At 40.4% G+C, this 24,021-nt stretch overlaps 2 protein-coding genes across 2 annotated transcripts; one reads left to right on the forward strand and one right to left on the reverse strand.

The window, feature by feature from the left end:
• The first annotated feature begins 2 nt into the window (after positions 1-2).
• Positions 3-3,807, forward strand: GNG5 (G protein subunit gamma 5). Its single transcript, XM_051624912.1, has 3 exons — positions 3-179; positions 1,228-1,383; positions 3,564-3,807. The coding sequence occupies exons 1-2, from the start codon at positions 99-101 to the stop codon at positions 1,351-1,353; spliced, it is 207 nt and encodes a 68-aa protein (XP_051480872.1). The 5' UTR covers positions 3-98; the 3' UTR covers positions 1,354-1,383; positions 3,564-3,807.
• A 634-nt stretch (positions 3,808-4,441) lies between these two features.
• On the reverse strand, positions 4,442-11,212 carry RPF1 (ribosome production factor 1 homolog). The gene is made up of 10 exons (XM_051625183.1): positions 11,130-11,212; positions 10,503-10,716; positions 10,356-10,412; positions 9,292-9,372; positions 8,809-8,904; positions 7,961-8,114; positions 7,305-7,387; positions 6,250-6,431; positions 6,042-6,168; positions 4,442-5,211 (listed from the first exon to the last, which is right to left on the reverse strand). The coding sequence occupies exons 1-10, from the start codon at positions 11,210-11,212 to the stop codon at positions 5,170-5,172; spliced, it is 1,119 nt and encodes a 372-aa protein (XP_051481143.1). The 3' UTR covers positions 4,442-5,169.
• Positions 11,213-24,021: the final 12,809 nt, after the last annotated feature.

The raw sequence follows: 24,021 nt of genomic DNA on the forward strand, positions 1-24,021 counted from the left end.
GCCCCGGGCGCGGCGGTTGGTTGCGCAGGCGCCGCGGAGTTGGGAGGCGCCGGGAAGTTGGGCTGGGTGTGCCGCCCGTGCCCGCTGCCGCTCCCAGCATGTCGGGCTCCTCCAACGTGGCGGCCATGAAGAAGGTGGTGCAGCAGCTGCGGCTGGAGGCCAGCGTGACTCGCGTCAAGGTGAGAGCGCAGCCGGGACGGGCCGGACGCGCCGCCATTTCAGCCCCCGGGGCCGCGCCCGCCGCGCTGCTCGGGAGCGGCCGGGCCGGGGCTGCTCCTCCCCGCCCCGACCCTCTGCGGCGGCGCCCGCTCCCGGGCTTTAGCCCTGGGGCTCCGTCGGGCCCCACGCCCCGGGGTGGCTGCGCAGCCGCGACCCTTCCCGCCGCCGCTTCTCCGCGGGGCCCGGCCCGGCCCTCCGCGCCCTCTGCTTCCTGCGGCCGCTCGGGACCCCGGGGCCGAGGCGCTCCCCGGGGCGACGGACGCGCCCCGCGCTTCCCTTGAGCTTCCTGTTGCGGGGAGCGCCTTCTTCCATCAAACTCCGGTGAAAGGGGCAACTTTAGTCGGGGTAGACAACAGGTTGGCTTGGCTGGCCTGGCCCCAACATTTAAAATGGAGACTTGGCTGCGAGACCTACTAAGTGCATTTAATTTGTTCATTTTCGGGGTGGGACCGGGCCCTGCCAAGCTAGGGAAACTGGGCACATTGCAAGTACAAGATACCAGTGAAGATGCTACTTCTGAAACTTTGATAATTCTTTTCTTACGAGTTCAGAACCACAGCAAAGCAAGACAAATAAGTACTTCACTGTTCTGTTTTTAGGTGGGTACAGCCTACCGCTAACCCTGCACTCCCGTGAGGATGACTTTCCAAGGGAAGATAAAATGCCAGTTCAGTCGAGTAGAGCCTTTTAAATAGTAGGCTCTACATTTAAACAATTGCTAGAGCAAAGATTTTCAGGTAGTTAACAAAGCCAGCTCTGAGGTGTTGCTCATCTTTTACCCTTCGGGCTTAGAAGTTTAACATGGACATTTTACGAATTAATTCTTACTCTTTTTTTAACAACTGCTTGTCTTTAAGAAACAAAAACACTGTAATTAAACTGTTGTATAAAATCTACATAAGCTGTATTGCAGAATTATTTAGCAGTATTTTTTACACTTTTTGATGTAGTTACATCATCAGTGAAGATTGTTCAGTTAATTCTAATGCTGACTTATATTATTACTAGGTTTCTCAGGCTGCAGCAGACTTGAAGCAGTTCTGCCTGCAGAATGCACAACACGATCCCCTACTGACAGGAGTATCATCAAGTACAAATCCATTCAGACCCCAGAAAGTTTGTTCATTTTTGTAATTTTGTGAACTACTTCGGTATCTTTCAGCGGTAAGTTCCTCAGTGACAACTTGTAAGCTGTTCTGTCATTAAAAATAGCTGGCCTTAAATGAGACTGCCTGTACTAGAAGTATTCAGAAGAGACATCTGACTTCTACAGCTGCTGTTGGTCTATATCCCTGTTCTGGTCCCCTCCTCCCCTGTTCTGGTTGTAGTATACCAGACATATGCTGTTCATAATCATTATTGTGGCATTTAGCTGATCCAGAGCTTCTGGAGACACGGACAGTGGGACTGAGTGTATCCTCAGCAAATCTGCTGATGATACCAAGCTGTGTGGTGTGGTTGACACCCAAGAGGGAAGGGCTGCCACCCAGAGGGACCTTGACAGGCCGGAGAGGGGGGTCAGTGCCAACCTCATGAAGTTCAACAGGCACAAGTGCAGGGTCCTGCCCCTGGGTCAGCACAACCCCAGGCACAAATACAGGCTGGAGGAGGGGCTTTTCACCAGAGGGCAGTGATAGGACAAGGGGTCATGGTTTTAAACTGAATGAGGGGAGATTTAGATTAGACATAAGGAAGAAATTCTTCACCCTGAGGGTAGTAAGGTGCTGGAATAGGTTTCCAAGGGAGGTTGTTGATGCCCTGTCCCTGGAGGTGTTCAAGGCCAGGTTGGATGAGGCTTTGTGCAGCCTGGTCATGTGTGAGGTGTCTCTGCTCATAGTAGGGAGCTTGGAACCTCATGATCTTTAAGGTCCCTTCTAACCTTAACCATTCTATGATTCTACAGTTCTGGCAAGTTTCTATTGCTGCAGCAAAGTAGTAGTGGGGCCAGCTACTACTGAGCTGCTTTTTGGACTGACCTGGTTGTTCAGTAATTCTGCTGTATCTTCCTCTGTGTAAAGATATTTCCCTTTTCTCACCTGAAAGCATACGTGGTGAAACCTGAGTATGGCAGAAAAAGCAGACTTTAACTCTTGAACTTCAAAACTTTTATAGGTTCATTAGCACTACTGCTATCACTACTAATCAGGCATTCCTTGAGAATTTTGGTGATTAGATTTTAGACTAACCTATTTAGAAAGGTTATTTTAGATCCACAGTTGTCTAGCCAAGACTCAAGAGTCACGATAATTTGGTGTTTTGTACACAGTAAATGCATGATAATTTTACTGTGTCCCTCTTTGCCACTGTCCCTTGACTTGGATCTTTTGAGGGCAAGACCACACACATTATTTCTAAACACTTGATACTCATTTAAGCATAGTTCACAGTCCTTAGAAATCTCATGGCATTCCTTAAACTTGAAGAGTTCTGGTTTTGTGGCTGAATTTTAAAGTTATTTTTACTGTGAATTTTATCAGCTGCTTTTCTTTAAAAGATACTGTTCTTGGACACTGACTTGAGTTCACACTACTGTAGCTTCAGCTTTAAGCAGTAATTCAAGGAAAAAAATCAGATTATCTGTAGGACTGATAACCTATAAAAAGCCAAATAAACTGTACTTTGACCAGTGACACATACAGTTCCCCAATGAACTTTGCCAAGGTCTAGTAAGTCCTGGGTGTGGATGTCAGGAAATAACATTTCCTCTGTCTCACACACACATGTGCATACAAAGGGCACAAAAAACTTAATATTTTCTTTCTCAATTACAGCACTTACCTTCCCCCTTTCTGATTTGGGAACAGAGCACTTGTTTCTGCTGCTGTTACAGGCAAAAGTCATTACAACAGCAGTTCTAGTTACACTACCTATATGGAAAATTTCATTCCTGCGCTGTATCTCTTGTAAGCACTTCCTCAAAATAATGAATTTCTAAGTTGTAATCCTACTGTTTTCATGATGAGCCAATAGAGTTCAGGTTTCCACAGTCAGCACTACCTCTGTGAAAAGGAAGTGTAATTTGTTAAGACTCCCCCTGCTACTCAAAGGCAAAGTAGATGCCTGATATTTCTGTAGGAACCAAATGACTGAGAACAACTTTTTCTGTCCTTCCATTTAGCAGTTTAGCTTCCAGGAGACACTAAGCTTCAGTTCTTTTGATAGCTTGATGGTTTTAAAAGTCAATTTTATAAACTAAGGGTTAAGTGAAACAGCTGTGGAAAAACAGGATTTTTTTTTTTTTCTAAATAGCTGTCCATGGCATGTACTGAAGGTACATGTTCTTTGACAGAGTTGCTTCATTTAGCATTAAAACTTTCCTAACTAAATTTTGTTTTGTTTTTCAGATCTTTTAGCCTCTTTTCCTAGCTGCTGACGTGTGTATGGGCAGAGTGCCTCAAGGAGTGGCCTGGTTTGAAGTCTGTACAAAAGCTTAGTGTTAACGTGCCAAATCTAACTGTAAAATTGCTACTGTCGTCAAACTTCTTACCATCTACCTCTCCAAATGAACTGTATGCTAGTTACAATACTTCTGTTTCAAAACGGAATCAGTTTTATATGCCAAGCAAAAAATAAAAGTGTCTTGACTTAGTATGGTCTTGAAATTACTCTTAACAAGCTAATTAACTTCTGGATATCTTGACACCTCACCAGTTACTGCATCATCCTGCAAAAGCTGGAAAACATACAGGGGTCTGTCCTTAAATGTTCCATACTGCTACAAGTTTGCTTGGGGTTGATAGTTCTTACAGCACTATGAGCCTCCATCAGTACTATACTCAGAAGCATAATAGCAATAGAAGAACAAGAAAGTTTTTGGCTGTTAAGTTTGTAATTCAACTATACAGCTGCTGTCCTGTCTCACAGACATTAACTAAGACAGAGTAACTTAATTATCTTAAAGCGTAATTCCACCCTAGTATATAACTTACTCTATGATCCATTTTACTCTTTAGGTAAATACAAAAAAAGCACTTACTACAGCTGCATATGAGAAGTAACTCAAGGAAAGCATGTTTTTAGCTGCCAGTGAATGTGCAAACTTAAGGGAGAACAGTAGTGTGTTCTGCAGGTAGTACCAGCTCGAGTTCGGGCTACCCAACTATGAGGCTGAAGAAGCATTTTTAAGATTTTGATGGGAAACACCCTGGTCGGACACCTCACAACTGAGCAGCATTTTTAGATGAGAGAGCTTTATGTACTTCCTGTAAGCTGGCCATATGAATTATTTCCCATCAGTGTTTATTTCCTTTTATACACAAGAGTATCAGCTGCTTTGGGTATATACCCCTTCTAAACAGGACATTTACAGAACAGAGTCAAGCATACTGCTATTGTGGCTTCAGCAACATGGCTATTTTATGCAAGCTGTCAATGAAATAAAATACCACATACCTCCTGGATTGCATACAGGCTTCTCAATCTCTTGATAAGAGAGCATTTTTGGAAAACTAACCATATTGTCAGGGAACAGCATACTGTAAGTTAGATGTTTAAAATACTTGGTATCTCTTACCTGATTAATGGAAGACAAGAGTTTAGCTACTTAACAGGAAAAAAAAACTGTGTAACTAAAATAGTTTATTTTGAGAATATCTGTAACAAAAAATATTTACTGTCTTCGATGTTGCAAACTGCAGTGTTATCTCTACAGCACAGCAGCAATTGTGGCAAATCTTCAGTGATGGCTAAATTACAAGCTGTTTGGACATTGCCATAGTTTTTCCAGCTAAATTGGAAAGAGAGTCACTGTACTTCTCATGTTGGATTTAGCTACAAACATAGGAAGAAAGATGCATCCTACTTGCTCTGCTCCTGTAGAAAATTTTAATGTTTGCAGTTTGTTTTTCAGCAGACAGATACTATTCAGTATCATTAGTTACAAGTCCAAGACTATCCACAGTTCAAAGCAGTTGTATTTCTGGTCACCAGCAATTGGCAGATGGCTCTCCCTTATAAGTGGAATTTTCTTCTGCTTGTATCCATTTCTCGTCGCTGGAATTTATAAGAAAAGTTATTTACCAAGAAATCCATGCAACAGGGTACAAACAAGGATGACCTCTCCAGTTCATAGTAAGGTGGGCAGTGAAAAGTGTCAGTTACAGTGTAGCTGAGTCTTTATAGTCAGGATTTCAAGGTTTACAAGGGAAAGGAAACACACTAGTGATTTAGAATTAAAGAACATGTAGCAGTTGCCTGTCTACTGACAGCAGACAAAGCATCTCAAAACAATAATATTTCATGGACAATACCAGGAATATTAGAATTTTCCTTCTGGTATAGCTTAGATACTCCTAAGTTCTGCCAATCAACTGAAATTCCATGGTAAAAATGACAGGAAAAGTAATTTATCATCGGCTACAGTGATACTTCCATCTTACTTAAGATATGCAGAGGTCAGTGTTGCTTTCCATTCACTATTAAGTGACATTTATGCAAATAGCTTAGTAATTTTTACATTCTGATTCTTGTACTGGCCTTGCACTAAAGTAGCTCTAGTCATGTTAACGAGACTTCCAATAATAGCTTATACCAGGAGAGTGTTTTTCACATTTGCTTGTATCTATGTATGTTAAAGAAATTACATCCTGCAAATAAGTAGTCATGGTATATTGACAATCATCATCCTTGCCATTTTTATTTTTGACTTGCAGTATGGCATAAAGCTTCTACTTTGCATATTTTTCAAAACATACTAAATATTTCAGTTAAACACTTCTGTATTGAGAACTACATTTCTACCACTTTTTTAGGCTAAGATGTGTTACATTTCATGTTAGATTTAGTCTCCCCTCCCAAGCAGGACTATGATTACTTAGACATACCTTATGAATCCATTCATATTCTCCAAACTTGGAATCAAAGGTTCCTTTCTGAAGAGACCTCAGCTTTAATGTAAAACGTGGCCCAAGTTCTTGAATTCCCACTTTCTTTTCACTCTTGAAAATGTATCTTGGGGAAGAAAAAGAAAAATATTAGGAATGAAGTGACAAGAACATTCTGTCTCATTTGGACTTCTGTGGAAAAAGCTACCTGTGGAATCTGAAAAAGATGTAGTCTCGCTGGTTGTGAAATGTAGCCACTTGTCTTCCAATGAACTGAGGATCATGTGGGAAGAGAGAAGCAAACATGCGACCGATAGAATGGCCGAGTCGTGTTGTAAAATTATTGAGGATTACTTCAGGTACATGTTCTGTGGGCTCTTTCCCTTTCCGCTGAAATGAAATAGGTAAGAATGGAAAGAACAGATCAAACACAAAAGGATTTTAATATATTATCAAATACGGGTTTGAAATAAAATAGGGGGAAAACAATCGGGGCCAACTTCTTATAACAGGGCTAAATAACATGCCCTAATATTTTCAAACATAACCTAAGTTCATATACAAGTAACAGAGCAGCTGGTAACATAAGGATCTCTGGTTCAAAATATAAATTGAATGGAAAAGCACAAATAAATGATTTTACAATTCCTCTCTTCTGCACTGATTTCCACCCCTGGCAGCACCCATTATAGCCAGTAATGCTGTCTGCCTATCACAGGAATCTTGTCTCTGTACTAATTCCAACTAAGAGTACCTGGGACTGAGGGTTTATGGGATGATTCTTCAACAAGAACAGATGACATTTAAAAATACTTGTTTCAAAAGAGAAACACTTAACTGCAAATTATTTAGGGTTTAGTAAGCAATACTTAATACAGAAGAGGTGACAGGGTTGTAAGAAAAAATAGGTTTTATTCAAGACTAGGAACTGCATCTACTGAAAACTTGTACTGCTGATTATTATATACTCTACTGTGTGCACACCATGCATTCCCTATTAATGTAGGTTATCAGCTGCTATTTAATGGCACAACTATCAAAATACTTGCCACACGGTGCAGCAAGTAACTACAAAAATGGAAATATGCTGCTTATGGAAGTAGAATACACTAGTCCTTGGCCTCTTATTTGCTTATGAAAAAACACTTTACCAAGATCAACTGAATTGTACAGACGTACAACCAGTTTTGGCAGTTCAAACAGACTGAACCTATTTATTATTAAACAACAGACTACCCATTTTTAAAATTTTGTTGGTCTCACCTTTATTTCTTTACGCAAGCGGACACTACTCATTCTAAAATGAGCAGTTGGACCATCAGGCAGGTGACTTAAAACCAGACCATCTGTTCAGCAAGTTAAAAAAAAAGGCTGGTAAAATTCAACATGTGATTTACAGAGGGAAGTATTCTGCAAAATGCAGTATTAGAGTATTATAACAATAATCTATCCCTGATTTACAAGATTTTATTGTATATTCAAACATACATTCATAAACTAGTTAACTAGTGTTCTGAAGTATGTCCATTAAATTGAGTTTTCAATAGCTCATCAGAGTTCCCTTCTATCGCTTTCTCACTTTTTGATTAGTAATGTTTTATCTAGTTAGCAAAACTAAACTGAACTTCCTGGTGAGAATTTACTGTTGAATTTACTGAAATAATAGCAATGATTATACATGCCTTACAAACAAACAAACAAAGACAAAACACTTTCTTTAATAACTCCAAGTTCCATTAGCTATCAGATATTCAAGTTGGCACAGTGATCTCTAACTCTGTAGTTACACCATAAGCAGCGCATTGAAGAGAAAAAAAAATAGAATAATGTAGATCTGTGATGCACACCACAGAATTACTTTCTTTCCCTGATATGCCTCAAGCCAGTGTATCTATTGTCATAAATACATAAAAGGATACTTGGTATTTTGCGATCTTCATTAATGACAATTAAATCTGTGAAGTCCCTTGCAATACACTGTGGAATAATTCTTTTCAAAGCCAGTCCTCTTCGGTAGTAGACGTGTGAGTTGGGTATAACAGTGGAGAGCTGCTCACAGAACCTCACTGTTCTCTGCAAAACAGGCAAGTTGCATTGTAACATGGTAAACACAGTGCCAGATTCAGCTGGTAGGGGAATGGAGGGCTGCTAGTTCCAAATGCCCTCCCTGGTTACTCCCAGTATCTCCACAAACACTTGAAGACAAGTCATTAAATTGCTTAATTCAGGCAGTGGAAAAAAATATATTTGCAATAAAGACTGCAGCACACCAGGGACTTTTTAATTTTTTTAAATAATTCTGCATTCCTCCCTCAACAATAGAAAAGCAGAAACATTCCAAAAGTATAACCTCAAAATTCATTCTTTACTAAGGACACTGGTTTACAAAAAGGTCTCAACATTTCAAAATACAACATAACTATTACTTCAGTACTGAATTTCCACATAAACTGTTTGAGGTGTACTTATTCCTGTCTTCAGAACCACTTATTTTATGGTTCACACAAATGTCAGTTATCCCATCAATTAGGCAATGTAGATCACTTGCATACAAGAACATATGCATGAGGGGGAAAAAATCCCTAGATAAACTAACATTACATACATATACAAGATTATTAATAGTTACTAAATGAAATACCAGGAAAAAAAAAAAAGAAATGTGAAAGCTATTATTTTAATCTTTAATTTACCAATCATAGTGTGAAAGCCTTGGTATCTTAAAACCAGTTGGTTGCTCAGAACTCTCCAAGTAAGACATACATACCCCACGAGGTCTGTCTGATGTTGTAATAAGAATCTTGGGAACTGTCTGTCTGTTGAAGTATGGTGCAAATTCATCAGTTGCTTCATCAAAAGCAACCTGCAAGGACAGAAGTCTTGTTAACCCACCATATATGAAATAACTGAAGAAAATGCGTTCAATCTGATCTAAGTTCTGATGACATTGAATTTAGTAGGAAGAATTTAAACGGAAAAGATCTATCCTGTAATTAATCATCACCAGGCATATGGAGTTTACATTTTTAATAACCTAGTGTGATGAACATTGGCAGGTTTTATTATCAATCTATCTAATACAGATAATGAAAGAATGACATCACCTCTTAGTGAACTCATCATATGTAAAAAATAATTCATCACCTTCACAAGAGAGTGCGAATGTTAAGTTTCATCAATCCGTGTTATGTCCCTTTTTGGAAAAAAAACATTTTTAACTTAATAACAGATGCAAAAACAAAGCAGTTACCTCTTCATCATTGGGATCTACAGTTGTTTCATCATACACCCGCTGATTCTCTATAGTCTTTGGTATGGCTTTTGGGGGTGCCTAAAAAACATCAGTTTATTAACATAACACATGCGAGGAAATTTAAAGCGCATTGCAAGGAACACATTTACACTTCCACAGTGTTGCGTGTATTTCTACACATAAGTATTATTTCCTTATTATGTCAGCTTTTCAAAAATTAATTACAACATGGCCTTGATCACAAATACGCCCAGGTATTGGGACACCAGAGAGCATCACATAAAGGGGAAGCACCACTAGAACAGCAACACTGCTTTGTTTCAGTCTAACTAAGGAATGGGGTCACAAAACAAAATAAAAAAAAGGGGGGGAACTTTCTATGCACTTTTTTCTCCTCTTCCACGGAAGAAAAAAGCTCTACTTCCAACAGCAACACATTTTAGCCTTGACATCTACTATTTAACGACGAGTAGCCTGTAATGTTTACCCTGTTCCATTACACTACTCGTGAAGTTACAATATATAGGAATTCGTGACTGACTGTCCTCAGCTGACAATAAGCTTTTGAGGTAGCTGAGGAACAGAAGCAAACCCGTTGTTCACGGCTGCTCACTGGAAACAGGCAGACAAGTGGTCTGGGCAAGGTCTGGTCGGATCTGATTGTTGTAATAGATACGGAAATTACTTACTGAAATACAATACCTAATAACATCAACGCAAGGCAACAGCAGTTAAATCGGGCAAAGTTTTCCAGAAGAACCTGCTTTCGTGCCATTATTGGCCTAAAACGCACACTGCCCGATTACAGCGTCGTTCACACAGGCCCAGCCCCGCTCCCACGCCTCGCACCGTCCCCCCGAGGGCAGCAGGGCCCCGAGCGCCCAGGCCACTCCTCCCTTCCACGGAGACCTGCGGAGAACGCGCAGCAGCCCCGGGCCGAGCAGCAGCAGCCCCGGGCCGAGCAGCAGCAGCCCCGGGCCGAGCAGCAGCAGCCCCGGCCGAGCAGCAGCCCCGGCGAGGCGAGCCCCGCCCCGCTCCCCGCCGCCCCAGGGAGCCCTCACCTCGTCTCCGAGGGCTTCTCGCTCCTTCCTCCGCTTCTTCTTGGCGGCCAGCTTCTCCTGCCGGGACAGGAGAGCGACCCGTTAGCCAGGCCCGCCGCTCGGCCCGCCCCCACCTCCCCCCTCCGGTAACGCCGGGCCCTCCCGCACCTTCCTCTGCTGCTGCTTCCAGCGAAGGAACATGAAGTGCCGCCGCTGCTTGTTCTTGATCTCCGACACGCTGAATGTCGGCGGGAAAAGAACCCGCTGCGGGGCCGGCGGCCGCTCATCCTCGGCCGCGGAGCCCACCGGGGCGCTGCCAGGCCCCGCCATGCTGCCCGGTGCCAGGCCCGCCCGGGGACCGCGCTGCGGGGCGGGGACAGCGCTGCGGGGCGGGGACAGCGCTGCGGGGCGGGGACAGCGCTGCGGGGCGGGGACAGCGCTGCGGGGCGGGGACAGCGCTGCGCCTGCGCGGGGCGGGGCGCTGCGGGGCGGGGCGCTGCGGGGCGGGGCGCTGCGGGGCGGGGCGCTGCGGGGCGGGGCGCTGCGGGGCGGGGCGCTGCGGGGCGGGGCGCTGCGGGGCGGGGCGCTGCGGGGCGGGGCGCTGCGGGGCGGGCAGCGGGTGTCGGGGCCGCCCGGGCCTGTCCCCCCGGCGCGGGGCCCGTGGCGGAGCCGCTGGCCTGGCTTGTGTTTTCAGAGCTGCGAAAGGGCGAAGCCACCTGCTCAGCGGAGCCTGAGATGAGAGCAGTTAGTGCAAGTGATTGCTGCAGTGTAACTTATGCTCGAGGTTAAAAATACCAAAAGGGGAAGTTTTCAGCAAACATGACACGCTGAGGGTAGGTATGTGCTGGTACCAGGACGGCCCCGGGCACGTTTGACATCCAGACATGCTCGCCCGGCAGGACTGAGTTGGCTTCTAGCAAGTACCTGCTTGAGAGGAACCCTGGCGTGTAGCTGGTAACGTTCCAGGAAGTTAATCCGTTTCCTGAAAGGAAGGACTATTGGATTCCTGGCCATGTCTCAATATTCTCCCTGTAGTTTACTTCAAAAAGTTACACAAAAAAGAGAAACAAGCTGTAGAGAATGGATTGTAACCAGGCTCAATCTCTCGGTGTGTGCCCTCATCACAGGGCTGAAGACTCAGTTTCCTTTTATGCTCCGGCCTGATGCTCTGTTGGGCTTTTTGCACAGTGAAGAAGGGGCAGTTTGGTCTCATTAGCATGAAACATTCAGAGAGTGGTGGGAGATGCTCTGTGTGGCAGGAGAATCTGTATTTGAGTCCATGTCTCTAACCGAGGGAAACGCTGAACATGGGCCTGTCACAAGATGCTGGAATATGAAAGATGGACACCTGAGCTGTCCCTTTTTGAGAGAAAGCCTGTGTTGTGTTTTGTAGAGAGCCTAGGCCTGTGGTGCTCATTACCCATTATTCTGCCAAGCCATTTGGGATCTCTGCTGTAGAAAAGCCTCTTGTTCATCCAGCTAGGCCAAAGCACAGAATAAGTGCTAAACTGCTTAGCTCTTTCCAGACTGTTCCCAGACCTGGGCATAACCAGAGGTGTTTCTCCAGGGGAACATTACGTAGGGGAGCAAAGTAAAAATACAAGATGCCTATGCAGGAACTGCGTGGGTAGCTTTCAAGGTATCTGTTTGGGACTTCCAGGCTTGCATTCCTTAGTGGATTTTATTTACAGTTTTAATTTCTGTATTTTCAGTCACCTAGGGCAATCTCTCGAATGGGTAAAATGGGAATTATGCTCAATAAAGTGGGTATTATTTAACATTTCAGGATGAACACTAGATCTTCCTATGTGTGCCCAATGCCTGTCCTCCTCATCCCATAACTCAACACAAAAGTTAATTATTTTCAGATGCTTTTCTGGGTCACTCTTCTTTATAGTATCTGAGCTGTGCACAAACATCAACTTGCTTATTGGAAAGAAGGTATTATGTCCATTATACAGATGGGAAAATTAAACAAGTTTACCAAAACAAAATCTATCAAATGTATCTATGAACTTAGAATGCCTAGTGCAAGACACCAAAGCTGGATATTTTGAGAAGTTTTTGGAAGCCTGAGAGAGCGAAACTTAAATAATGTAAGGAAAAATCAAGCAAAGGAGAACATTTTTAAAAAGAGGCATTTTATATGGTATTCTTGCACAAAACCTTGCAAACATATTATTTAAAAATTACAGAAAGTCCATAATTTACTGCATGTGAATGTCCAGTGTTAAACCTTATTAGAGTTTTAAAAAAACAGCTGCTGTATGTATGGTTGTCAACACCATCTTAAACCTAGTTATAACTGATGTTGTAATAATTCCTTCTCACAGGACCTATCAAGATGGCGTAGCTGCCCATTATCTTAATCTGGGCAGATTAGCCTGATGGATACTGGGAGTTTGATTTACTACAGGTCTGTCAGCACTTCTGGTTAGTTGGCAGATTAAAAGATTAAAACTTCTAGATAATGTATTAATTGTATGCAAGCCAAAAAAAAAAAAAAAGATGAAAGAAAGAAAGAAAGAAAGAAAGAAAGAAAGAAAGAAAGAAAGAAAGAAAGAAAGAAAGAAAGAAAGAAAGAAAGAAAGAAAGAAAGAAAGAAAGAAAGAAAGAAAGAAAGAAAGAAAGAAAGAAAGAGAGAAAGAGAGAAAGAAAGAAAGAAAGAAAGAAAGAAAGAAAGAGAGAAAGAGAGAAAGAAAGAAAAAGAAAGAAAGAAAGAAAGAAAGAAAGAAAGAAAGAAAGAAAGAGAGAAAGAGAGAAAGAGAGAAAGAGAGAAAGAAAGAAAAAGAAAGAAAGAAAGAAAGAAAGAAAGAAAGAAAGAAAGAAAGAAAGAAAGAAAGAAAGAAAGAAAGAAAGAAAGAAAGAAAGAAAGAAAGAAAGAAAGAAAGAAAGAAAGAAAGAAAGAAAGAAAGAAAGAAAGAAAGAAAGAAAGAAGGAAGAGTTTGCTGGAGCTTCAAGTGTCTAATGCAGAAAACAGAAATATTTCCCCAAGCAGAAATTCTATGAACAGGAAAATTGTAATTTGATGCATTTGGACTTTTTGAGAAGCTTATCCAATAGCTGCCCATGGCAAAGTACTGAAGAAGCATCTACTATTTCCAGCCTGGTATGTTGCTGAATTAGTTTTGCTGCTTTGTCCTCCTTGTAGGGAGTAATGCTATTATCTTTCTGCTAGTGGCAATTTCACATAGCTTGGGCTACCTTAATAAAACATTCCTTCACATACTGAAGAAGAAAGAGTTTATCTAACATTTGGGTGTGACTCATTTCTAGCCAGATATTTTTCAGAAACTGCTGTCTTCATTTTATTTCTTAACTCCCTCTTATTTTATATTAAGGTGTATTTGCACTGTGGTGGAATAATTTCTCTGTAATAAATAGAACTTTGTATCTGCTTGCAAGTTGCCCACAGAAACCTAAGAATTTTCTCCTTGTTCAAATCTAGTGCAATGTAGGTGTTACTGTAGAGATGAGGTAACTATTTTGTTACAGAGTAAAATACCTCAAGTGAAACTAGTTTCCCTTGCAGATCACTTCTTAATACATTCCAGTGTCTGGCTGTATTACTCATTACCTCCTGGTGGATACTTCACACTATAAATTGGGATAAAATAGTCAGGATCATTTTATACTTGGCATTATTAATAGGTCAGAAGTATTTATACATGGCTAGTAACACATATTAATTAGTTTACAAACCCATAAGATAATATTTGCATAAGAAACAGAATTTGTGAAATGATACACGATAAGGACTTTTTCGACGGTGTTACCAGAATCTGGTAAGATGAACTAACTTGAACAATGTACATATTACTGTAATTAAGTGCAGGTAAATATTTCTAGGAAAAAAATAGATCAGTTATCTGATGGGGGAACTGCATTAGGAAAAGTAATGATACAGAAAAGCAATTAAAAGTGCACAGAAATGCAATCCTTGTGGATAAATGTGGGAAGCACACGGTAACAACAGGGTTTTGTTGGTGGAGCAGTATGTCTTGGCCTGATACTGAGACAAAAATGGAGAAACTGATCAAGCAGAACCATGTGGTTGACTTGGGATCTCAAAACCCTTCTTACAGAAGAGACTTAAAAAGCTTAATTTCTTTGGCCCATCAGTAAATGACGTAAGAGCTAACTCACCAGGAATTACATCAATAAAGAGAATAGCTGTAATTACAGAAATCTTCACTTTAGCAGACAAATCTTTTAAAATATGTAGTGTTTTGAAAGCTGAGCCAGGAGATATTTTGTGATTAAAAACCAAACTAAAACAAACAAAACCGTTAAACTAACTAAGCCATGGGGGGGAGGTGGTGGGGAAATTAGATACTTCACAGGCCTCTGAAGTATCCTGCATCACTTGAAATCTTAAAATCAAGAGGTGAATTTTTCTGAAGGAAGTGTTTTAGCGCCACAAAAATTATGTAGAGATCACTTCATACAATTGTCACCTGTACTGTGCAAAAGGTCAGGTTGGAGAATCATAACTCTTTCTTCTGAGAACCTGTTATGCTGTGAAACATTAAAATGGAACAAAAAAAGGAAACCCTTTAAAATGTTTTATAAGAATGTTAGGGTATCTGCCATAATCATTCAGATAGCATGGTTAGCCATGGCGATGAGAGGACTTTTAAAATAATTCAGCAGAATTTTTTTGCTACATTACAGAGCTTTTTTTCCTCTGTATGGATACATTTTGATAAGCAGTCATTAGAATTGCAGTATTTCTTTTATTTAAGGCCACCCAACCCCTTCCCCCCAATGAGATTCTGTTTCCTTTCTTCAGTGGCTTATCAAATCTGCTCAGACTGGTATTTCCATGCTGGGTGTTTGCCTCAGGGTAACTTTCTGGAAAGCATATTTCTGTATTCGGTAGTGATCATAAAGAACATAAAAAAATAAAGCTAATTAAAAAAAATGCTAACACAAGAAGTAGTTCCAAAATATAAGTCAGATTGGTGGGATAATTTGGAGATTCACCAGGAGATTTCCTTCTCTTTTAATATTATAAACTCTCAGTGGCAGAAGTTCTTTTCTTGTTTGTTGATAAAACAAGAACATGCTTTTGGATGCTTGTAAGTGCTAATCACAAAATAACAAAGGTAATGAACATTGTAAGACATTTAGCTGGCAACATATAATAATCACAGTGTCAGATAAACTATTTTTTCCAGTATGCATGTGTAGCTCTTATTAATGAAACTCAAGCTGCCCCTAATTACTAGTAACAGAAAATCACTGGCATTTAACTCCCAAGTACAAAACCACACCTTGCCCTCCAGGAAATCCAGAGAGCTTCCCAAGAACTATCCCTAGCTCTGGCTTTGATTTCAGGCTCTTCCACAGCATTTCACAGTAGAAGCTTGTCAGAGCCAATCCTGTCCATTGCACAGGGTTTGGACAAAGGAATTAAACTCCTCATGAAACCTGGTCTTAAATTAGACCATTTACTGCAGTAGCTCTTCTGCTTGGTCTACACGGTCCAGCACGTTTGGTGCTCTACCCAGCACAGGCTGGTGCTGAAGACTATTTGTTGCCTGCAGTAGGAGTCAGAGGGCAGAATCAAAAGCACCATTTCAGTAAAAGTTACTGCAAAAGATGATAAGGAAGAATTAGCTAAGATAATATTTTCCTTTATCTAAATTTCCAAGTTGATCTCTTTTGGAAAATATTTTATTTCCTAAATTTACGATTATTTATGAAAGAGAAGGCACAACATGGTTGCCTTTGGCAGGAGAAATTTTGGCTAAATGGTTCAAGTTAATTTCACCAGGAGAGGTTTAAATGCACCTGAAAAGAAATGGCAACATTTGGTCTGATTCCAGGATTGTGTCCATCAGCTGACAATGCAACTGGTCATGGCAATTTAACTTCAAATGTAATTGTGCAGTACAGTGCCAATATTGGATTCAGGAGACCTGTCTTCTCCTCAGTTTCCTTCCTCACAAACATCTCATGATTATCACTGATAAATCCCTTTATGGCTTACTCTTCTACAAAATTAGTCCTAAAACAATTTTGCCATATGTGGATAAATAAGCATAGCATATTCTAGAAAGAAGAACAAAGCCCCAGCAAATCTCACAGGGAGCCCTATACTGGAAACTAGTCACTAAAAAGGAGTTGGAGACTAATAGACCACAATGGCTGCTTCTCTGACATGGTGACTAGAACAGGGAATCTAACTCTTCATTGCCCAAGCAAATAAATATTGAGGAAGAACAGAGAGGATCCTCTGCATCTGGTACTGATGTAAGGCAGACTGGAATATTCTACATGTCCTAAGTTCAAAAAGAGTGATGAAAAATTAGAGGGGTTTTATAGAACAGACCTGAGGCATGATTAAAGGATTAGGATACTCTCCTTCTCATGTGGGGCTCAAGGAGTTGCACCCATTCAGCTTATCAATGAGAAAGTTAATGGGGGTCCCTTCTGTACCTTCCTATATAGTAAATATTAATTTAAAAATACATGGCTTAGCTGTAGCGGCCAAAGATCCTCAACTTGCAATCTCAATTTAGAGTTACCCATAATTAACCATTGAGAGGGTTACCAAGAATTACAGTAATTTTCCTGTTGATATTTATATCAAGATGTGATGTTTCTCCCTTAAAAAGATACAATCTACTTCAGACAGGAACTAGTTCAGGGAAATCTGCTCTCCATTACCCAGAAGTCAGACTAGAAGATCACACAGGTCACTTCAGGCATTCTAATCTGTTAAATAAATAGTTTCTATAAATTCAGTTTAATTGGTTCTGTGATTTTTAATAAACAGTATGTTTAATGTTTCATGTTTGACTACAGCCTCACCTAATCTTAATTATTTTTTACTGTATGTGGGTGGTGGGACTTTGTCATCCAACCAACACCTCCACTTTCATCCCTAAGGTTTGCATCATTATCTTGTTACACAACCTGGAGGTTTGATGTTGTTGACAGAATGCCAGCCACAGAATCCCTGAGAGATGCAGTGATAGAGTTGCTGGAGATCCCCACAAAACTGCTCTAGATCCTGCACACAAGTCATTTATCGAGACCACGTTCTGTTGTGCTTTTTAAAAACTTCACCAGAATATACTGCTCACATGATTGCAGTTTCTGTGCAGGTCCCTGCTGAGGATCTTTAGCATGTAATTCTAGAATTTTTTTTTACAACTAAGTGTATAGTTTACCAGGCTTTTAACCAAGCTGAGGCTGATATTTCAAATTTTGGTCTCACTTGTTCACTCAGGTGTATTTGCTTGGTAGTCCTGGGAACAGACTGCCAGACTGCCATCCTGACAAGGACAAACCACATCCATTGGCTGTGTGGTTATTTCACTGGGCACCCCGCCAGCTTTGCATGGAGAGCAGCCTGTCCTTAACACCATCTCATGAAGAAGCAGCCCATGCTTTTGTGGACACGATAATTTGCTTTTCTTTGGGCTCAAGATCTTTCATTCCATATGCCTGTTGGCAGAAATTAAATAAGGTGATTTTGTTGTTTCAGGTGAGATGTCAGTCTGGTACCCTCGCCTACTGGCTATATTTCTAGGTGTTATCCCGCCTTAGGTAGAGACAGGCACTCCACAGCTCTCTGCAGTTCAAAACTCTTTGAAGAGTGCTGTCCCCTTCATGTTTAAATTAATAAATTGTTTCCATTTTTCTCATTTCACAAAACAAGCTGCAGCAGATAACCCTCTTCACTCTGTTGTCCCACATTTTGATGCCAGTTAATCTGTTATCTTACTGAACCATCTGGCCTTTACATACTTCTTGCATTTCGAAGAATTTTTAACAGTCACTACCTAAAACTTCAGTGCTACTGGATGTTCTGGTATATTCCCAACCCAAGATTCCACCTACCGTGATTTGGAAAATCACATACTGTGATTTGATATATTTGTAAATATACAAGACTTACTGGGATGCTTTTCAGTTTAAGCCACCTGGGACACGGTGCTATGGGAGTCTGGAGTAACAGGAATCCAAATATCTGTACTGTTAAAAGTGCTTTGTTTTCAGTCCAAGAGTTGTTTTTTAATAAACCTGAAGAACAAAAAAACCCACATTAATTGGAGTTAGGTGAAATAAGCTGGGGCATCTACTACCTGCTATGGAGTGAAGTGGCTGAGCTGCACAGAAAGCCAGACATCTGACAGCCTCCTCTGGGAGTATTCAAACAGAAAATTCAAAGCAGTAACTGTAACTGTATCAGCAATGAAAGTAGTAGCACACTTTTGTGTTTTGTTTGGGTTTTTTTGTTTGTTTGTTCATTTGGTTTTTTGTTTGGTTTTGTTGTTGTTTTGGTTTTGTTTGCTTAAGAACAAAAACACATGAGTTATAAATGAGAAAGTTGGCAAAAACTGTCTGTGTGTGAAATAATTTAAAGGTTTATACCTTTGGATGTATTCGGTCCAATTTCCAAGGCTGTTGAGAATTTGCCAATTGCATCATTTTCAGTTGCAATTATGAGTGATTACTGTCAGAAAAGCTCACTTTAATTTTGAAGCCTAATCCTGAGAAGATACGGAAAAGCCAGGACTAACCTCGGTGTTTCTGATCATCCTTCAACAGTTTCTTCTGATGGAGTTAATACTGGTAACATAATAGCTTTACTAGAGAGCTTTTGAAAACTGGTCTCTCAAGCTTAGAAAAACTGTGTGATGAAAGTGGTAGTTATCATTCAAACGTGACGCCAGACGAATTATTACTTCAAACACCAGAAGAACACAGCATCAACAGGATTATTATTATAATTGTTATGATAATTATTATTATTAATTTTTTTAATCTCTTTGGTGTATTAGCCACACCTACATCCTCTTAGAAGAAACGTATTTCTCTTCTCCTGAACACCTTGCACAATTTCTTCTTAACTTGTACAGTGCATTTATAAACTTGTCCAGTTTTTGTTTTTTTTGTTCTAGTTTTTCACTCAGTTAATCTTATTGTCACGCTTCATCCAATGCTACATTTAAATAAGGCTACACTTACTTTAGATGCTGTTAGCCCTTGACATTTCCCTTGCTTAGGGAGGGTACCAAGCTTATGGTGTATGTGGCACAAGCCATGAAGCTGCTCTGTTTCACTTGGTCTTTACCATATTGGTTTAATCTAATCAAATTGTTTGTGTTGAATAGTGTCATGTTTAAGAGAGTTACTTGATCCCACAAAGCTCTGGAGAAGATGGGGACGACAAAATAAATATTAGTTTCTTACCTGCATTACTGTGTTTCACCTTTATTGCTCTTTCTGTCTAGCTGACAGGCAGTTTAGCTGGATTACCAAACTAAGCCTACAAATTCAAATAGCATTGTGGTGTGTTTTTCAAAGCAGCAAAACCACATGCTTCATTCCTCAGTTGTTACATGGACTGTATACATTCTGATTGTTAAAAATGAGTGTACTGGAAACTAAAGGTATGTAGCATTAAATAAAATACTGTTTTATTTTTTAAAAAATGAAATCTTAAGTTCTCTGTTCCTGCAGGATTCTGACCAGTGCTCTCTCTCTTCAAAATAAAAACCCCCAAACAGCCCCAAAACCCCAACTGTATATTTTGACATACAATATTGGTCTGACTTGCAAAAAGTGTAGGTTTTGAAATTTCCCTTTAGTTTTGCAGTAGAGGCACAGGCTTCCATAAGAATTTTTATGTATGGAAAATGTTCAGGAACTTGTATTTTTTAGTCATATTTATGGCTTCTTAAAGGTTGTCCATAGATCTACTTACATCCCAGGACTGAAAATCATTGCCATATAATAGACAGACATGTTGCCACATGGTAAACATACTTCTTTTAAAGGGGCTTTTCTAAAAATTTTTTTTTTTTCTTCATATGACTTGCAATGGACTGGTGGTGCAGATAGCACATGAAATATAACTTGAAATTAACGAGGAGGTTTTAGTTAAGGTACACAGTCCCATGGAAAATTTTCCTGAAACACCTCCCATGATTTTTAATTTGGTTTATTTGAAAGGGTCTCTGTTGTCAGACTTATTTTCATGACCAATAATGAAGGACAGAGAGGGAATTTTTCTTAAAGAGCTAAAATAGGACTATGAGGAGCTGCGTGTTTGTGGGGCAGATGAACTCACCCATCAAGAGTGTAACAACCTCTCCAGGTTCTACATTATGCACATTATCCTACAGTCACTTAATACTGTGCCTTATTATCAAATCCCAGGAAAGGAAAAAGCATAAGAAGTTGTCCAAAGGAAAGAGAGGGAAATTAATTCTGCTGTTAGGAGTGGAATGGTACCCCTGTTCTTTTAATTTCTACTTTGCTTTATGGTGCCAGTACCAAAACAAGACCTGCAGAGATGCTTGGGAATGAGTTTCCTCACTTTGGCTTTCCCACCTTGGTTTTTCACAGCATTTAGCAGAAAGAGTGCACCCAGGATGGGTTCTTGGTCCTTGAGGAAGATCCAAAATCTCCCTTGAGATTTCTATCCACACCCCTCATCTTCCTCAGTGCTAACAAAAGAAGGTAGGACTGAGGAGACAGCTTTTGGTCTTCATTGTGCCAGAGAAGGGCTTTGAAAGAGTATCTTAAATTACTGAGATGTAAATAAAATACCTCTAAAGGTGGGGATATAACTTATTTCTAACTTGGGCACTGAAAGTAAAGCCACAAACAGCAAGAGAGACAGTGTTCAAGAAGAGAAGGATCATCTCTGCCCAGCTTCTGCATGGTCCTGCTGCAGAGAGGTTCTTCTGTCACAGAATCTGCCCAAGCATGTGGCCTTGATAATGTGTGTCCTAACAACCACCCTGGCAGTGCAGGGACAAGGCTGTGGTCCAGCCAGGGTGTGAGTCTCCTGCTGGGGACATTCCCACCATGTCGGGACTACACTTCCATCCTCTAAACACTGTTTATGTCATAGACCACAAAAGGTTCAGATTTTATCCTTCAGATTTTACATGTGATTCCTGTGTCTGTGAAGTTCTGTCCCCACTGAAGATGAAGGCAGTTCAGTTCCCACTGATATTAATGAGGTTAGGATGTGTCCTTCTCTGTATTTTTGCTCATTTCCTTTGTTGCAGTAGGCCTGTTCCTTTATTAAAGGAATAGGTTTTCCTCCTTTGCCTGGAGGAAAAAAGAGCCATGTTACTAAATAAATAATGAAATATTTACATTTGTGAAGCCAACCCCTTATGTATAGCTCCTCCTCTGATATTAAGATGACACTTTTTATAGGGCTACAGCTCCTATACGGCCATTATACCTCTGTGAGATCCAAGACCGGGAGGTGACAAAACAGCAGGGCATCATGAACCAAGTGACAGTAAGTATTATCTAGGAATGCTTGCTGATTTCAGCTCAGTGCAGTGAGAAACAACTATACTAGATTGATGGTAGTTTATTTAGTGCTGGAGAGCAAAGTAGGATCAGAGATAAGACCAAGGAAAATACAAAACTGAGAAGGTTTCTGAACTAACCTTGACTTTTACCTGAGAATAAAAGGCCATATGCTGTAGAGCTACTTGTAATAATAACCCCAACAACATAGTGTTAAAGGCTGTATTTTTCTTATCACTATTTATGGTCTGTTTATGTTCTTTTTTTATTTGTATTTATTCCTTTTGCCTGACATTCTCTCAATGCCACAAGAATTAATGCACCCAGCTTTAGTGTCAGAATCCATAATGCAGTTATTCTGCAGTTACTCTTGTGAATGTTTTTAATTTCTTATTGTCATTGTATTTTTTTTACTGGCTTTAAACCTTAATAGTACCTTCCTTCTTTAAAAAAATGGTTTACCATGTCATCTGAATATTTGTGGTTCAAACTTTTTAGATTAGTTAATAATTTCTCCCTCCTTCTTTTACATATGTAATGCTTTTCACTTTGCCTTGCCCCACCACTTGCAGGTTTTGTAACAGACAGGTAGTGACTTTCTCTCCAGCTGTTGGTTTGTTGGGTTGGTATTTGCAAAATTTGGCTAAGTCTCTTAAGTTTATGCCTCTTATTTTTATCTGTCTGGCATATCCTATGGACACTCTATCTGTAAAATGAATAAATGTTAAGTAATTATCAGAGTAAATTAAACATCCTGTAAACTGGATTTCTGCACAGCTAACTCCTCGTGGTTCTCTGTCACCAAAGTGAAGGTCTCTGACTTCCCTGGTGTCACCCATCCTAATGTTCCTTCTATTCCCCTGCTTTTTCTCCCTTGCTTACCTTCAGTTGTCTTGTTCTGAGTTTTCTTTTCCATTTCACCTGCTAGCTCTCTTTGCTCCTCCTGTTCCTCTGGATCTTCATGTCTTCAGGCAGCAACGAGGAGGGCACGTCGGTGGGTGGTTGGGAGCACAACTGCATTAATTGTCTTCATTTGCTGTGCAGCATTTCTTCCATGGTCTTTCCTTGCAAAATGTCCCACGCAAAACTGTCAGTTCCCTCATTCCCACCTTGACTTTTATGAAAGAAATGTTTGGAGCAGTTATAAAGCAAGAGAGGAAAAGATGTGCGTTTCCTTTGCAGAATGTCTAGGATTTACAAGGTCAATATGTGAACTGGAGCAGCTTCCAGAGCAGGGAAGGAAACAGTTTCTGAAATGTGTACTGAGATGGGCATTTTTAATCCTCAACATTAAGTGGTGGACAGTGGTATTGTTGAGCCTACTCACAACAGGGCAAAAATACATTTAAAAAACTGCACTAGAGCAAGAGAAGTACTGACTTGGCTGGTGGAATCTCAGCCCAAAAATAACCTGAAAATATACAGACACAAAAAAGCCTTGGAGATAAATACTCTCACACTTCAGAAAATCAAAAGTAAGGAACAAAAAACCTGACACTTGAAGATAGGGCTTCTAGTGAGCTTTTGACCGGTTTTGGAATGGCATGGAGAAACCATGTACTGCTGTAACACGACACGCTGATTTGAGGGCATTAGTACATGTGAAGGCAGATCACTGTATTATGATGCACAACTGTGTGGCTAATTTGCATGTGAAATTCCTATGATTAATAAATTAAGCAATGCTAGTACAAGAGTACTACAGTGAATCATTGTAACAATCACCAGCATTCTAGCAACCAACATTAAATACTGTTCTCTGCTCCAGTAAAGCCTGGAAAATTTGAGTATCAGTTTGCATTCCCAAGCTGCAAAGACATCAGCAGAGTGGAAGAATGTTCTTTTATCCCTCTTACAGGAGAATCAGGATAGTTAACAGATACTTTGTGTAGATATGTCAAACTAACCCAACTGAATAAAATAAAATCAAGATGATTTACTAAAATCACTTGAGTAAAAGTGTAACACAGGTGTTCATAAAAAGCAATAAATATTTTTTCAAGTCCTAACGTATTGCATTTAATAGTTTGAGTAAAATGAACATATCAAATATGCATAGAATAGCATACTCTTAATAGTGGGATAAATCAGTTTCAAACCATAAAGATAAGCATACAATAGGTCAGCATTAAAGAATTACATTATGAGCTAGCTCCTGTCTGAGGCCAAGACCTAAAACTGCTGCAAATCATTTCTGACATCATACACAATAATTTATGTGCATTAACATATGGGTGTCAGTTTTTCTGAATATAATTATGTGACTATGCTAACAACAGCAAGGATGCTTTGATACATTAAAACCAATTCTCACCATGGTGTTCTGGAATGTCTCTGACTCCTGTCAGGTGTCAAGAGTGTATATATGTAAGCAGGAGAGAGGGATGAGGAG

This window comes from Apus apus, chromosome 7 (genome assembly GCF_020740795.1).
Source record: "Apus apus isolate bApuApu2 chromosome 7, bApuApu2.pri.cur, whole genome shotgun sequence".
Classification (NCBI taxonomy): Eukaryota; Metazoa; Chordata; class Aves; order Apodiformes; family Apodidae; genus Apus; species Apus apus.